At 40.5% G+C, this 17,978-nt stretch overlaps 1 protein-coding gene across 1 annotated transcript in view; it reads right to left on the reverse strand.

Annotated features, from left to right (window-relative positions):
- Positions 1-2,448: 2,448 nt before the first annotated feature.
- The window catches only part of RAB4A (RAB4A, member RAS oncogene family), a 38,747-nt gene continuing 23,217 nt past the window's right edge, over positions 2,449-17,978 (reverse strand). Inside the window, exons 5-8 of the mRNA XM_075924731.2 lie at positions 14,190-14,344; positions 11,510-11,605; positions 8,978-9,139; positions 2,449-6,862 (exon numbers count right to left, since the gene is read on the reverse strand). Coding sequence (XP_075780846.1) covers positions 9,024-9,139; positions 11,510-11,605; positions 14,190-14,344 — 367 coding nt within the window. The 3' untranslated portion in view covers positions 2,449-6,862; positions 8,978-9,023. The remainder of the gene's footprint in view (positions 6,863-8,977; positions 9,140-11,509; positions 11,606-14,189; positions 14,345-17,978) is intronic.

The raw sequence follows: 17,978 nt of genomic DNA on the forward strand, positions 1-17,978 counted from the left end.
TATTGTATGAATCTGTGAAGGTAGTTAACCTATATCAAGGCCTGTCCTCTCACTTCAAGATTGTTTGCAGTTCTATGTGATGAGATGGACAGTGATCACCATCAACTGTTGCTGCATGTGGAGATCTGCTGGCTGTCCAGTATTTTTGAGCTGAGACGCAAAGTGAGAATTCTGATGGGGACAAAGTTAGAGTTTGCCCATTGCTTTCATGATTTTAATTGGCTGGCTAAGTTGGCTTACTTAGATGATGTTTTTGGCCATCTTAATGGTCTTAACGTGAATCTGCAGGGGAAAGCAGTGACATGTTTTCAAGACAAAACTGAAGCAATGATAAATTAGAACTGTGGTCTAGTCAAATGGATCAGTTGACCAACTCAATCTTTCTGACTTTTTGATTACATTTGAAATGCAGCTCCTCAATGATGTTAAATATACAGTCAAGGAGCATCTGCAAAGCCTGAAAACACAGATGCGAGTACTTTCAGGTTCAAGACCAAAACCGACTGGATTAGAAATCCCTTTGAATGTGCTGATACCCTAGCTAGTTTAACATCAAAAGAGCAAAACAGTCTAATTGAAATGTCTTGTGACACTACTTTAAAGCTGGTCTTCTCACAAGTTCCTCACTGAGTATTGGCTTCATGTTGCTGCCGAGTACCCAGAGCTGTCCAAGATGGCCACACAATTTGATGCCCTTTGCCACAACATATGTGCAAAGCAGCTTTCTCAGCTCGTGGCAATAAAAACCAAATACCAGAGTTGGCTGTGTGTTGAATCAGACAGTGACTGAGACTATGGATCCAACCTGACATCCAGTCTTTGAAGTCAGTGAAACAACACCAGGAATCTCACTAGGTAAGCCAAAAGTTTTTGTTGCTATGTAGGCCTACTAGTTGTGGTACTTTGTTATGAGATGTGCAATCGAATTGTTGTGATGTTGGAAATAGGTATGTATTGTGTTAAATGTTTGTTTCCTTTTTCATTTAATGACATGCTAGAATTGGCTTGGAGGGCCTAAACAGTTGGGGGGAGGTGATTATTGGGGGTCTGCACTAGTGAAAAGGTTGGGAACCACTGCACTAAGATGTCATGTAGTTGAATAGTCCTGTAACCACATATCTAAACATCTCTACTTTGAGGTGCCCAATTTGAGATGCCTAAAGGGCTTTTTTCCCCTGTGCCCCAATATGTGGTATACCACTGTTTAGACCTCCATTGTAGATGAGTGCAGAACTATTCTGGGAATCCACTCCCAGCATATCAAGCTGGATACCCAGAAAATTTGGGACAGCTCTGGCTTCTGGCAAAGTTTGGTTTGAATTGCTGAACATGGTAGAGGAACCCTGACAAACAGCATCTAATTCCCCAGGATAACATTCAGCTGCTGGATCATTAGACCATTTTCACTGCTGTTCTGCCTCATTCCTTAAGCTTAGTTTACCTTTAGATATTTTACAGTAGAAAATGTTAGATTTGCTTATTTGTATTGGGTAAATAAACATTATTTAGGAAAATTTCTTGAAGTTTATAAAATGATATTAATCAAATCAAATATTAGTTGTAATTAGTGACCTGATCATCAGTGTCTAAGATTTTAGAACTACAGGTTGAATCTCTGGTCTGACAGGGTTTTAATTAACCAGATGTCCACTTATTGGTATGGCCAAGTTTCCTATCATTCCATAAAGCTTGTTCAGACACCCATCCTGGCTCTACCATTTATTTATCTCTAATTTACAGCTAAAAGCCCAGTAAGCAGTGGAAGTGTTGGAAATGCTCCTAAACAATATTGACCTCCTATGGTTCTGCAAATTTTCTGGTTTGGCACTGAACTGAAATCTAGTGCAGGTTCAACCTGCAGTAGATTTCTCACACCTACTGTGTCTCTCTTTCTCCCGCCCCCCCTCCCCCTGCGGCTTCTGGTTTAGAAATAAAGCTTTCTTGGTTTTTCAGCTCCCAGTTGATTAACTTTAAACTCTTCTTTGAGCTGAACTAGTTGAATAAACTGAAATGACTTTTTTTTGCTGTACTAGTTGAATAAACTGAAATGACTTTTTTTTGCTGTATCAAAAACTGGTTTAGCATTTCAGATGCTGGTACCAGGTATTTGGCCAGTGGCTTTCTCCAGATCAGTGATCTGATTTTTCTTAAGCATTGTTAGCAAGCCATTATTTAATATTTTTTTGTATTTAAATATTAATGCATTAAAGTTTATGAAACTGACAAGTGAAGGTCTATTTAATTGTGCATTTTTAGAGTGCTACTTAAAATAAAAATGTAAATGGATTTTATACACTGGCTCTCCACCACAAATCCCTTCCTGCCCCCTGAAAAAAGTGAGTGGTCCTCAACAGGGTCTGTTTAATCACATTGAGAGCAACTGTTAACAGAGTTAAACCAGCTCTGCACTTAGAGGTACGAAATAAGAAACTTACTACAGAACACCTATGACTCTTCAGAAAACTTTATTCAAGATTAGATACAAGCATCAAATATAATGGCATAGTGCAGCAACACACTGAACATAGGACTTTTATAAAATATTTAAAGTTTGGAGGTTTAGCTAAAATGTCCATGAACAATGAATTACAGATTTCAGATGTCCCAGTGTGGTAGGAAAGCTTTGATAAGCTTCACTGTACATGGAATGCATGCCATTATGTATAGGAAAGGTAAGGGGTCTGACAAATGTAGTCTTTACCTATGAATCTGGTTTGTAACACATATGGTTAACATTTTAGAGCCAAACCTGAACTAATCTTTGCGATGTTCCTGGAACAACATTTAACAACTTCAAGTCTAGCACTGTGGCATAATAAATATTTACTCTACATGCTCTGGAGAGCTACCCTCTGTCATGATTAAATTTTTCCCAAAGCTTCCCAGTACCAACTGGTCGCTAAAATGAAATATGCACCACAGTTAATCTTATGTCATGCACTTTAACTGTGTTAATGTGCACTGTCTGAATACCTTATTTTTAGAAACACTTAGATGTTAAATCAAGCATATATACTAAGGCTTACTGTAGAATAAGTAGCTTATTACAGCAAGGGAGTCTGGAAGCTTAAGATAATTGATTACAGGAAAAAAGTTGTGCTTAGCTTATTTTTAGTTCCAGAAAATTGACCCAACTATTCAAGTAAACTCTATTAGTACTATCAGTTTTGTACATAAATGGCAGGGCACTAGTTTTGTCACTCAAACCAAAGCTGGATCAGTTAGTTTCAGTCTTAGTTGGAAAGAACAAGAATCTTGGTCCTTAACAGTGAAGGTAACTGCCACTCTTTTCTTCCTGTTACAGAGTAAAGGAAAATGAGGGCAGAGAAAGTTACCTGAGGCCACAATACAATTAGCAATAGTTAGAGAACCTTGGAATTATGCAAACCGAGTTAAGGGTGCTGATAATAGGAAGCTACTCCATTAAAGTTTCACCTGCCATGAAAGAGATATCATGGCTTACACTACATTTCAAAACTAGGTCAGGCAGCCTTCTCCTTTTCCCACCATCAACCAAAAAGTTGAATAGAAGGCATAAAGGTGAAAATGGGATAGACACTTCACAGTTAGCTGCTGTTTGGTGTTGTGGAAAGCAGGATACAAATGCTAAAGTTGAGAAGCAGGGTAAGATGATAATGTATCCCACTGAACTACCATCAGTAGTGTTTGGGATCAAAAGGCAGGCAAAGTCTTTAGCAGTTTCTTCCAAGTATGCTATATTAAACTCCTTGACTACATTCTCTTGTGGGGAGGAGAAACAGAGGGGCAGTGGTAGAAAGCACTCCCACATTATGCATTGGAAGACAACCCAGGAATTGGGATCAAGGGTGATATTTGAGTTTGTTGGCATTATTTTAGACTTTGAAATGCAGTATCAGGGCGGCAGTTTTCTCTATTTTAGGGATGCGAAAATTCAATTTGGTTAATAGACTAGTCAGTCAATGCAATGTGTCAATAAGGGGGCTTCTGACTTTCAAGTGTAGCAACAGTCCAGGGGTGTTGCTACACTTGAAAGGCAAAAGCATGGCAGGGAGCACAGGGCCCTTACTGGCCCCATGCTTCCCCCATGGCATTTCAAAGTAGCAGTGCCATATGGAGCCTAAGGTCAGCGGGGGAGACCTTAAGTGCCATGCTGCACTGCTGCTTTGAAATGCTGTGTTCAGCCCAGGGCTAGTGAGGCATAACACATTTGTCATAATATTCCTTGGGGGAATGCTGCACCACTGTGCATGTTTCATATACAGATAGCATCTGCTGAAAAAGTTGCTTCAGTTCTGCCTTTTGCCCACTAGGGAGCACTGTTGCAGTAGAACAGTTGCTGTTCCTGGCCAGCCCCAGCCAGTATAGGGAAGAGAAAGAGCCTATCATCTTCACTACAGGTCAGGATATGGTAAGAGTCAGTATGGGGGCGGCTGGAGTGGTTAGACAGGGGTGCTCATAAGGCACAGCAGGGGAGGACAGACTGGAAGTGGAGGCACAGGCCCACATGGAAAGGAGGATGTCTGAGAGGAGTCAGTGGTCCCTCTGCACACCCTCCAAAAAGCCACTCAACTCTAGTGTTCACATCCAGATCCTTCCCTGTAATTACTTGTCTCCCTCAGCTCTGCCATTACTCCTGACTCACGCAAGAAGTATGGGTGTGCTGTAGTTTAAATGAATTATTCACTATGCTCTATTAATATACCCATTAAGAAATCTGTCATCATTTCCTGAATCTTGTTTTGTCATCTGCATTGATACAGGTAGTTGCAGTGGGTATCTCGAAATAAATATCTCAACAATTGAAGCTGCTCTGACAAAATATGCAGAATTATAAAATATTGCATGTAGAATTGTCATGCAGAATTCCTCGAGTAATATGAGCCTCTTTTCTACACATTAGGTAAATCCAGTATTTCATGTGACCAATTTGAGAGAGACCTTATAACCCAAGTAACTTTGTAATGGCATGCAAGACTTCAAAGGTAGATTTTCCTATACTATGATATAAAGCGATTCAGTTTAATCCTTTTGCTTTTACATTGTTTAGACTCAGAGCCACAACTTTGGGGGAAAAAACAGAACCAAGCCTCCCCACAGGATATTTTTAAATGTATGATTAAAACTCCATTGAGGGGCCTTAGTATCTTATCTACCTCAAGCACTCTAGCTGTGCTGTGTATTAATGCCTTCTGGAAATATAGCACCATAAATCAGGTTTTTTTAGTTCTGACACATTATGCTCATTTCCTTTAACAAATGAGGATTTAGGTAGCCTACATAGTGCAGTTTTAGCCCAGGAAATTGTAATACAGATGTTTAACTGAAGTAATTTTCTATGCTGCTAGGTTTCTAGGACCAAATCCTGTTCAGTTAGAATGTAGTGTAAGCTCAAAGTAGTTATTCGGGACTTACATTCATGAGAAGCCTTTCTGACAGGAATGTGATAGAAGTGTCCCTACTCCACAAAAGTGGCAATACAAAACTTAAGTAGATTTCCCCACCACTCCAGTGATGTGATTGAGACACCTAGGCTTCATGCTGTCATTTGATTCTCCCCCACTTCCTTAGTATAGTTCTAATGGATTCATGACAATGGGATTTCCTGGGCTGGCTGTTTCACCCCCCCAATCAATAGGACTGGAGGGTGGTGCTAACATCCTAAACAACTCTGCACTAAAGCAAATATCACCTAATGGTTTCCAGGGGGTGAAAAGAACATGGAAATGGGCCACCTTTATCCCATTTTCTCATGTATATAAATCCCAACACCATGAATACCTTCAGTAGGGTCTGACAGCAGAGAGGAGTATTCCTTGGAGTGGGTGGCTTGCATGAATAGACCCTCCAATTAGGACCATCAAAACCTAAATACTGTAATAATTAAATTACATTCAGCATAGGTGATTGCATTTCCTCTTAATGTACATTTGAAACACTCGGTCTCATTGAACAGATATGTATTTTAGCAGCATCCACTGCTTTCTGTAAGATTACTTTAGTAGTAGTTAAAGGATTTTGTTAGAAGTGCACTATAACAAGACTAAGTTAATACCTTACAGACATGGCTCTCACAAGAAATCATGATCTCATGTAGCACTAGATTTATTAAAGTAGAAGATACAGTTTTGTCAAATCAACCCAACTGACCTACTTCTATATAACAGAAGTAAAAAAAGGGGAAAGAAGAGATCTAGAGGAAATTTCCACAATCAGACAGTAGTCATTTCAGAAACTTAGCAGCAGCATTTTTAACCTAAAAGGTAGGAAAAATACATTTGAGAGAAAATTATTTAAGAATGTCAGAAAACAGGATAGATGCACTTCAGTAAAAATGCCCCTGCCAAATTTGACAAGTAATGTCTTAACTGTACTTAATGTCATGTAAACACCTCATAGAATGTGGCAAGTGTAGTTAAGTAGGAAAATCACTGACAGTGCCAGTGGCTTGTATTTCAGGTCATGAACGCAACCTAATGTGCAATTAACACAAACATGATAAAACCTAACCCAGTTAACAAGTTTTAGTTAATGATTAAAAAAATAAAATAATTGCTTTTAGTGCAACATTTATTGTATCAAACATAAGTCTATCATGCTTTGGAAACTGTTACATTATATACAGTATACAGCAATACTTTAAACTAAAGGTGACAAATATTAAACAGAAGAATGTTTACATATAGGTGAGAGTCTCAGTATTGTCCACTGAATAGTCAGGTTTGTTTTGTAGTGTGTCATATGCACATTCTTGCCTGTCACCTTACAGTACAGTTTTTCCAGCAGTGGCTTTTCTGTTCATACAGTAGTAAAGATGTTTTAAAAAACTGCACCACCTTCAAGCTGTGTCAGTTGTTGCTACAAACACCAAGTGCATGGACATCTGAAAAATAAACAAATCATTGCTGTAAACATTAATTCTAGATTTAGATTAAATTTTGTAAAAAGATCCAATTGCAGGATTTGAGCCTATGAACATGCACCTATGTGGAGCCCCATTGACATTCGTAGTCCTTGGATGCATTCTTTAAGCCAGGGGTGGGGAATCTAAGGCCCAGGGGCTGGCTCAGGGCTGCCCCCCAGTATTGAGCCTGCACTGTACAAGAACCCCAGCAGGCTTACAAAGGCTGGGACACCACAGGAAGCACAGGGGTCCCCCACTCCCTACAGGACTTCCTTTTGAAATGTACAAGATTCTCACTGGGGCTCTTGTATATTTCAAAAGGAAGCTCCATGCTCACTGCAGGGCTCTTGCTACAGTTCAAAGGTAGAGGCATCCTTATAGACTAGTCAATGGAAATCCCATCGACTATTTGATTAGTTAATCTAACATCCCTAGCCAAGGCTCCCCTAGGCTCTGGTAGGAGGGGAATGCAGGGAGTGTCTTTCTCCTCCTCAGTCAGGGGCCACATCAATGAGAGTTTGCTTTTGTTTTGCTTCTCACTTGTGTGCAGCCCCTGACTGATTTCTCCATGGGTCAGTGGCCCCTGACCCAAAAAAGGTTCCCAACCCCTGCTTTAAGCCATTTGAAACTCAAGATCCTTCAAAGATGCATCCCCTGAGTTTTCCTTCATTTTTAGGACACAAAACCCTTTGCCCAAGGGATTACCAATCCACAGATCACACACAGAATAGATTGTTTATTTAAGAAATCAGTATCTGCAGATTTAAATTTTAAGTTTCACCCTCCTTTGCTCAGGTTTCTGTTAACAGCTTGGATGAAGAGGATATCTCCTCCTCATACTGTATCACACTCAGGACAAAATGGATAGAGAAAATAATCCAGTTATTGGGCTTCAAAGACCAGATTTATTTTTAATATACACTATCTTGTCCCTTGACTTCAAATTCACTTTAAACCAGGATCTCAGTTGTTTACAGAAACTTTGCATGTATCTACATCTAATTTAATCTGTCATTTCTTGCCCAGTCACTCAGTTCAGCAAGATCTCTGTACAACTCTGCCATCAGCTTTGGACTTAATGACCTTGAGGAATTGTGGAAAAGGCTGGTATACCCCAGAGAAGTATACTCGGGTGAGTAATAGGCTGGTGGTGCTTGCCAGCTAAGCACAAGCATCTCTCATGCTGGAGGCAAGGGGGTAAAATGTGACAATATCCCACCTTGGGTTCCCAAAAACCATCAAACAGTGTAGCTGTGGAAAAAAAATCCATCACCACAATACACATGCCTTTATGTTTTGTGATATCAATACACAAAACTAGTGAGTATCAGAGGGGTAGTTGTGTTAGTCTGAATCTGCAAAAGCGGCAAGGAATCCTGTGGCACCTTATAGACTAACCGAAGTGTTGGAGCATAAAGCTTTCGTGGGCAAAGACCCACTTCGTTAGATGCATGTAGTGGAAATTTCCAGAGGCAGGTATAAATACGCAGGCCAGAATCAGGCTAGAGATGACGATGTGGATCGAATCAGGGAGGATGAGGCCCACTTCTAGTAGCTGATCTGCTTCTGAACAAAATCCATTATGTTTTTGAAGTCGAGATCATCATAGTAATTCTGAATTCCTCTTTGGATACTGTCATTTAAAAAAATCAATTGTCTAGATTTCTGAAGATCAGTGCCACAGCTCCTCCAATCAATTCAATGAAGAGACAAATACTAAGGATGTACATGAATGCTTGAAGAAGGCATAAGTTGTCTCCTTAAATAAGCCAATACACCCACAAAGGATACAAGAAACATTACAATGCCCAAGAGTATTAGAATAATTGCTGGGGCTAGAAAGGCACTTTCAAGGGTTTTATACTTCTGTCTTTCAACTTCTGCATAAATTCCAATAGCAAGAACAAGTGCTCCTATCAACTTAAAAATCTATCCCTATTAGGAAAACTTCTTAGCTCTCCAAAACAAGAAATTCAATAATTTTAAACTTGGAGGTGGGTGCGCCGCCAGGGGCAGCTGGGGTGCAGGGCTCCAGGACCATAGTGAGGTAGAGCAACCTACCAAAGATGCTTAGTCTCACTTTATATAGCTTACCTTTTGTTTCTAGAATAAGTGGTCAGTTTGTTTTGTTTTGCTTTTTTTAACAGCCACATTCTTGAGCACTTTGAGCTTGTGCTCTACGTGGTGATCTCAGCTGTCTCAAGGCAGCATCTCCATACTGAATTCCTGAGCCCATCCGTTCTGGATCCAGTTCTCCTGATGAGAAATAAAATTGCCATATAAGCTGTTCTCATTTATAAATACACATTACAAGTAAAAACTGTTAACACTAAAAGTTGTTAGCATTTATGTTTCCCTATCCCACACTTAAGGAAGTGGATCATCCACCTCTCATTTTCCACAGCAGTTTCAAATTGTCCAGCTCCTGAACACAACTAAAATGGTGCATCTTACAAGTGAGTTTGGCTTTTGTTCCCAAGTAGACAAGCCCTCAGTGGCTGGTGTGCACTAGCTCCCTGTGTGACTACTTACAATGCACACTAGGCCTTTGTGCACAGTAGCTTACTGCACTTTGAACAGGTACAAATGTCTCTACACTGCAGGGTTTTTTTTGGCAGTGGGCATATTTGCACAGCCCTTTAACATGGGTATAAACAGCAGTGTAGATGGTGAGATATGGATTAAGCCAGTAGTAGAGTACAGGCACTATGTACCAGAGAACATACATATGTCCTCTAGTGGCCCAAGCCATGCCTCCCATCTTCACTGCTACTTTTAGCAGTGCTGCATCCTGCTGCTGCTGGAGCCTTTCCCTCTGCAGTACAAGACTACAGCAGTGGTCACTTGGCAGGGAAAGGCTGCCAACTCCTGTGGCCCAGAGCACTTCCCTTCTGTGGGGAAAGGCACTGGAAGCAGAAAAAGGTTCAGGGTAAGTGGCAGGTAGGGAGAGGAGGTACTCAGGCTTTCATAGTGGGAAAAGGCTTTGGCAGGGCGGAGATAGCAAGGAAATGTTCTGGCAGCTCGGAGCAGCTGAAACCTTTCCTCGCAGCCTCTCCTCCCCCAGAGTAGCTACATACAGCAGATTGGCCTCTTTCAGTGGCATTTAGCTACACGTACCCTACATGCCACAAAATGGTACGTAGTTTAGACGGAATGTTAGCATGCAGAAGTACGTCCACATGGGGAGATTGGTGCAAAGCAGCTGGTGCCCTTTCAACTCACCACCTACCTTACTGTGCATTAACTTCCTTGTGCAGACAAGCTTTTTGACTACAGTACGATTTCCCCCCCTTATAAAGAGGTAATTAAATTCCAAAATAACTAATATTTGCTTTATAGTTCTAATTTCATTCTGAAAAAAAAAAAAAAGCTACCCAGTTTTAAAGACCACTTTCAAACCAATAAGGAAGGCTTAAGAGTTCCATAACAAACCTGGGACAGATAGATCAGTCTGATACACTAGCCATGAGCTCTGTTTTGGCTTTTTATGCGTATTTTAAATGAAAATAACTGAGTTTTGGCAACCTTGACTGAGTTTAAAAGATGAGTAATTTGCAATACAGAGTTCCTGGACATTCAAAATAAGTCCTTAGAATTCAAAACATGGAAACTGGCTCCATACTACACTGAGTTTCCTGATTCTGCTGACTTTCTAGTCTGTCTGGTGCCTCCATAAAGTTTTAAAGTGGATTTGTTGCAATGACTAAAACCACAATCAAGTATATATGGTTGTGACTACTTTCTTCCACTATTTGATCTGAGGAAGTGGGTCTGGCCCACGAAAGCTCATCATCTAATAAACCATCTTGTTAGTCTTTAAAGTGCTACATTGTCCTGCATTTTGCTTCAACTGCCCCAGACTAACACGGCTACATTTCTATCACTATTGCACTGGGAGGCACCTTGTGTTATCTGGAGCCTGTAAAAATAAAGTTAACCCCAAGAAGAAGCCAGGTAGGTCAATCAGAACACTTCTGGGAGGGGAAAGTCTCCTGTGCTTAGTATATGATCTATTACATCACCTTGATATGATTCTCTCTCTATATAAAAGCAGGTGCAAAAGTGATCTGAAGTCATGTCTGCCCTGATAGTGATACAGCACAGAAAGTTGCTAAAACTTTTAAAGTCTTCTTAATTCAGAAGCTCCATGGTTGTGGAGACAAAGAAGGCCACAGAGCATGCAGCCTGCAATCAGAGCTAAATATTAAGTCTAACATTAAGAAATGCTGAGGGTGAACATTTTCCTTTTGATTAATATTCATTCTCATTAGCACATATGGGGTGGTAAGAAGTTTTAGAAAAAGATCTTTGTTTATCCAAGAGAATGTACATATTTAATCTATTTATACATATAATCTATTACACGTAATTGTTGATATAGTAAAAACTTAGGGTACGTCTAGACTACATGCCTCTGTCGCCAGAGGCACGTAGATTAGGCTACCAGACATAGGAAAATGAAGCGGCGATTTAAATAATCGCCGCTTCATTTAAATTTACATGGCTGCCGCGCTGAGCCGACAAACAGCTGATCAGGCAATTGCAAAGCAGCAAGATACTATAGTTTTCACTGTGGGTGCAAGAAGAGACAACACATTCTAACTTAATCATAATAGTGCTATTTACCTGATTCAATTTTATTTAGTATTTTTCTTGCGCACTGTACAAAGGCCTCTTCGACATTCTCTCCGGTTAGTGCACTTGTTTCCAAAAACATCAGTTCTGATGCCAGAAAAATAAAATCTCAAGTCATTAACATTTTGAAATGCTCTGTTGTAGTATTTGAAACAAAGTTTGTCAGAATGGTAAGAATTTATTTTAAAGAGAAGCTATTTTTAAAGTGAGACTGAAGCAGTTTAGCTCCCCTTTCCTCCCATAAATTAGGTTATGAAGGTAGTACAGGCAGTCCCCGGGTTACATGGATCCGACTTACATCAGATCCCTACTTACAAACGGGGTGAGGCAACCCCACACTAGCTGCTTCCCTCCAGCAGACCAGGGAGACGCGAAGCTAGTGTGCCCCCCCCTTCCTCTCCCAGCAGACCAGGGAGATGTGGAGCGGCTTTTCTCAGCAGACACCTCAGCTTGAGAATAAAGGACTGAGGGAAGTGAGGTGTGGGAGAATAAAACTGAGCTCTGGAGAAATGTTTGGCTAGAGTTTCCCCTATAATATGTACCAGTTCCGACTTGCATACAAATTCAACTTAAGAACAAACCTACAGTCCCTATCTTGTATGTAACCCGGGGACTGCCTGTAGTTCTAGTTCTACTGAATAATGACATTCATGATTGTATGCAACTGAAACACTTAGATTTAAACATTCTCCTTCAAGTGCTGAAATCCCAAACCCAAACAATAGCATTGTGATAGTGCATAGCAACCAAAATATACAGCCAACTGCACATACTCATCCAGATTTAAGAGGTTTCAATAATACAGATATAGATTCTCTGATTGTGTTCTACATCCCTGTAACTCACCGTGCTGTTATTCAGCACAAGTGTTTTCTTGTGATTAGTTTAAAAGAATGCCATAAAAGCTGCAAACTTAGTGACAAAGGAAACTGATGTGAATACCAAACTATGAAGCAGCTCCAAGACAAACCTAAAATAGTTATTTTGAGCAATTTAAAACTTTAAAGAAGAGATAAATAAACGGCTAATATTTTCCAAACAGATCACAAATAACATTACTTTCACCAAACATATTTGAGCATTACAAACTAAAAATGTTGTTCTGGACTACAAAAGTCTGCATATGGACTCTATAGCATGATGAACTACTTCTTGAATGAAAATTCATTTGACTACTTTATTTAGAAGCCAAATAATTGCCTTGCTATCATATCTTAAGTTTACTTGGTAAAATCCTTCCTTCCCCTTTCAGTTATAAAATTCGGTTTTAAGATTTCAGAGACCCATTCAAAAACTTCAGTCCTCAATAAAAAGTCTCAGAGAGGTAGCCATGTTAGTCTGTAACTTTAAAAACAACAAGCAGTCCTGTGGCACCTTAGAGACTAACAAATATATTATACTACTTAGGAAAGATTAGTTTTAAAGGTGGACAGGGAGTAGTTAAATTAGGAGGAAAGGGGGGCAGGGAAACAGTCTATTGCTGAAAAGAATAGCACTAAGATGCCTTCTCCCACTATCCAAACCAAGGGCATATTTTCATTTTGGAAAGACAATACCAGCTTGACTTGATCTAGTGGCTAGAGGACTGTCATTTTACAGGCATTGCTAGGCTGCCTTCGTCACTCCTGCTCGTCACAGGAAGCCTATCATGTTGCCTGCCTGCCAACCAACAACATTCAGGTTACATTTACAGCAGCAAGCTTAACTTCCCTTGACAAGGTTAATCAATATTGCTCCACAGTGGCTTAATGCAAGTACCTGTACTATATCTTACCACCAGTTAACAGAGCAAAATTACCAATCCTCACAGAACACCACTGCATTGCCTGCAATTTTTGGATCACAGCAAAATCATGCAAGAGACTGAACAGTTTAGATTTTTTCTTTAAACTGTCTTTTTCTCTCCCTTTCCCCCCTAATATCTCAGAAAAGGATCAGCTGGCCTAAAACTTTAATATTTTCAACCCAGGTAGTGCTCTTCCAGATCTATATAGGTAGGTGAACCTCCATGCTTGGATCTCACCCCTCCCACATGGAAGATGTCTGTGACATCATTCTACCCCAAGAATCTGCAAAGGGATCTCCACGAAAGAGGGATCCTCACAGGGGCAAGGAGTGGGAGCTAGAAAATCCTATTTATCATACTTTCCTTAATCCTATGGAAATATAGCCTAGAGCTGCATTGCCCATATGGCTGCTGTATTTCCTCAGCAGATCTTCTCTATAATCAGGAATCTTCCTTTAAGGGGACCCAGAGAATAGTAATGTGTAGGAGGAATAGTTGGTAGTGTGGATTCAATGAAGCTGTACTATTAGGAAACAAAGGACAGGAAGCAGCTGAGGTACACAGTCCTTAAGTGGATTGTTCTAACCTCCTATGGATTCTTGGGAACAAGGGGACTTCTTGGGCCACCTCCATTGGTCTTTGCTGGGGAAGGGAACCAGTGAACAAAACTCTCAGGAAAAAACATAATGGGAGCCTCAAATAATCACATTTCCTTTCTCCTCCTGCTTTCAGCAAAGCCATCTGTTAAAATCCTAATAGTGTTGAATTCCCCTTAATTTAGTATTAAATACAAAATGGGTAAACACATTAGTTCCTTAGACAAGAGCTGAATAATGTGAAGTAAAATATCTTCACTACTAGTTTAGACATTGTACTGCCACCTACCATTTTCTTGTGCAAACCTGGATGCTTCTAAAAAAGTAACTTCACGATCTGCATCAAGATCCTTTTTGTTCCCACACAGAATGATCACAATATTTTGACTTGCTAGCATCCTTGCATCTGTCAACCAATTAGTAAGTGCGTTGTAGGTTTCTCGGCTGCATAACACAAAAACATTTAATATACGATTATAAATATTGTATTAACCTTTGGACCAGGGTGGTCTAGAGGTTAGAACTCAGACCTAGTTTCCAGTTCTGTCTCTGCCATTAATATGCAAAGTGACCTCAGACAAGTCACTTCACCTCAGTTTCACCATTTGCAAAATGGAGTTCAAATTGATCTCCTTTGTAAAGCACGTTGAGATCTACAGATGAAAAGCATTACTAGACATTATTTACGGTCGTAAGAGTTTTGAGATAGATTCCATATATTCACTCTTGTGAGACTTGCCAATGGTGCAGTTCTGATCGTGGAATTTGATAGAACCTGTCAGAGCTCTCACTCACCCCCTTCTACTATTTTAATTGTTTCTCAACAATGAGTCAGACTATAAAAGGGGCCATGACTTCTACTACCTCCTGAAGTCCAGAATAATAGTCAGACCTTCAAGGAAGAACAGAAATTAATAGCTGAAAGAATTTTTAAAAAATTGTCCTTTGAAGCCTCAGGTAGGAACAGTCTTCCAGAATCACTCTTAGGCAAAGGATGCTTTGAGTGGAAAGCAAAAGTGATTTTGTGTCATGAATTTTAGTCTGCTGAGAAGGCAGACAGGTTGTGTAGGATATAGCTCTGGAAAGGCTTACTTTTGAGACTGCTTTGATTAGCCAATTGTCTAAGCACAGGTATGCATGAATTTCTTACTTCTGTAAATGTGCTGCCACTACAGACAGTGAACACATGGGAGGACATTGTACTGGAATGTTCTTTCTCCTCACTACAAAATGAAGATATTTTCTGTGCATATGAAACATACATCCTTGAGACTAAGCACTCCAAACCAATGTTGAAGGACAAAGGAAGATAGAATAGATGCTAGGGTTAAAACCCAGAACAGAAACTTTCTGACGGAGACTTAGGTCCAATAATGGGCAACCTAGTCTAGCGAGTGGGCTGCATGAGTGACCCTCCAGCTCAGTGGGCAGCAAGATTGTCATAATCAAGAAGGTATTATCACTGTAGTAAGTGATAGTGCATTAAGCAACGTGACACCTGTCACTTCTTGTTGGTTCTGGCATCCTGTCCAAGGAAAAGCATGTGAAGTAGGGACGTGAAATCCCGTTTAATTAGTTAATGGCTTAAACCATAAGCTTAATTGGTTAACGATTAAATGGGGATGGGTGGGGAGGGAGTGGCTCCTGGGCTGTGGGCAGAAACTGCTCCAGCCCAAGGGGCTGCTGGCCCCGAGCCTGCATGGAGTGGAAACCAGCAATAGCATGTGTGTATGGGTAGAGGCTGCTGGTTCCCATCCCACACAGGCTTGTGGGCTGGGAGTCAACAGGCTCACATTTGGCAGAAACAGCAGTTGGGGGGGGGAAAGGGGTGTGGCAAGCTCCAAGTCCGGAAGGCAGCAGCCCTCCCCCGCTGCTGCTTCCTCTCTCCCATGCAACACTACCAATTCCAAGCCTATGTGGGCTGGGAGCAAGCAGCCCCGTGGGGTCGGAGCAGCTCTCTGCCCACAGCAGGCAATGGACTGCTCCTGAGTAATTGCTAACCGGTCACATCCCTAGTGTGAAGTGGAATGTCTTTTAAAAAAACCAACCAAACAAAAACAAACTAAACCACTTCTATCAAAACAAGTCTCTCTTGCTATGTGACTAGGAAAGGAGGGTGTGAAGTATTTGAATTGACTCACACATCCACTTTATTTCCAAATGCCCACTTTGGAATGGGATAAGCAGACAACATTCTAAATATAATATAGGTGGGATCAAAATGAAGTGTTAAAGGGAGATATGGTTTCTTATTGGTTCATAATTCTTGGACCTCAGATCGAATCTGTGGCCTTAGGTCCAATCCAGAAAATAATTTGGTCTTCCTGATCTTTATTTGTGGCTTATAGTATCCTCCTTTCCAACACCAAAGGAGAACCTGTTAGTGTTGGTATTGCTGTCTTTGATTAAAACAGGAGGAAGCAGATGAAGTTGGATATTTTTGTCTCCATTACCTAAAGACTTACCCGAGGCGTCCTTTGGGAGGTTGGTATGCTCACAAGGACATAGTAGTGAACATAGTATCCTTTGTGTTAGTGGAGAACAAGCTAGCCCCTATTCAGACTGAAGGTTCTTCAAGACTGAGCAGAGTGTGATGTTTAAAAAATTGCTGAAGCTCTGCCCTTGGAATCAATGCAGAGGAATAAATGCTGCTCTTAATCACTGTTTTGCCACTAACTGTCGGCCGCTTTTTTCCGGCTTTTAGAAAAGCCGGAAAAGAGCGTCTACACTGGCCCCGATCCTCCGGAAAAAGCGCCCTTTTCCAGAGGATCTTATTCCTACTTCAAAAGCCGGAAAAAAGCGGCGGACATTTTTATTTAAATGCCGCGGGGGATATTTAAATCCCCCGCGGATTTCCCTATTACGACTCGTGAAATTAACATGCCCCTTCCGGAAAAGGGGCCAATGTAGACGTAGCCATCCAGAATCTTTGGAGCCAATAAGCCAGATCTCCCTTTGCAGTCTCACTATATGAAGAAACTAAGTGTCAGGATAATGCTCAGGAGGATTACATTAGATTTGCCATTTAAGCACAGGAGGTGTACAGCAGTCTAGTCAATTTCTCATTCAAAGCTTTATTTCATACCTCCTATCAGGGTAGGATGCTTGCTTTAACAATGGGTGCTTACCAACATATCCTTGCTTGTGGGTATTGTGAAATAAAAGTGGCAGTTCACTCCAATTATATATCCATATTTCACACACAACAAAGTTACTGCTTTGAGTCATCTAGTCGTTTTGTACACTAGTCATATCAGTATTTATTTTTGTGAAAATTTTTACCAGTGTTTATAATTCAGTAATAAGAGTTCACTTTGGAATGAAGTTTGGCACAAGAGCTTTAGGCTAGTAGTATTTTTTTTTGGAGGGAAGGGGGAAACTCACATGTACACCAGTAAACTGCTAGTCAAGTATAATGAAATAAAACATTTGATATATGTTCTCATTTTTATAGCAATACAAATTCATCTAGCTAAACATTTTGATTAGCTATCTAGTTTAGTGTTGTTTTTACAGGACCTACTGACTGCCATATTAAGCAAGAACACCTAAAGATTTTCAACGATATACAACAGTCAAGTTACAGTCTGATCAGACTGGTGTGCCACAAGAATTTAGTTACAGAGCATCACCAGGGAGAAGACATTCAATCCTAAAAACTCAATGCCTATAAAAGTTAACATAGCTATTTGACTCACTGTTGGGAACTGGGTTTCATTACCAGCCAAGAAATCTCAGTGAACCCTAAAATTAAAAAAGGCAAAGCCAAGAACAGAAGTAATTGTAGTACTACATCAGGAGCTGTATCTTCCAAATCTGGGGGATCCAGCCAAACACTTCACTTTCTCCAGAGAGAACAAGGGGAGTTTCCATGCCAGCACACGGATTAGTCAGATTTCCAGGAAAGAAATTTGTTTCCTCCAGTCAAAGGGTTAAATTTTGCTCTTTACTTCTGACACCCTGGGCTTGGTAAACTAGGCTACGTCTAGACTGGCATGATTTTCCGCAAATGCTTTTAATGGAAAAGTTTTGCACAATAGCATTAATACTTCTGTTGCTCTGGAAATAGCTTTCCTGA

Source organism: Pelodiscus sinensis, chromosome 3 (genome assembly GCF_052426305.1).
Source record: "Pelodiscus sinensis isolate ZL-2025 chromosome 3, ASM5242630v1, whole genome shotgun sequence".
Taxonomy (NCBI): Eukaryota; Metazoa; Chordata; order Testudines; family Trionychidae; genus Pelodiscus; species Pelodiscus sinensis.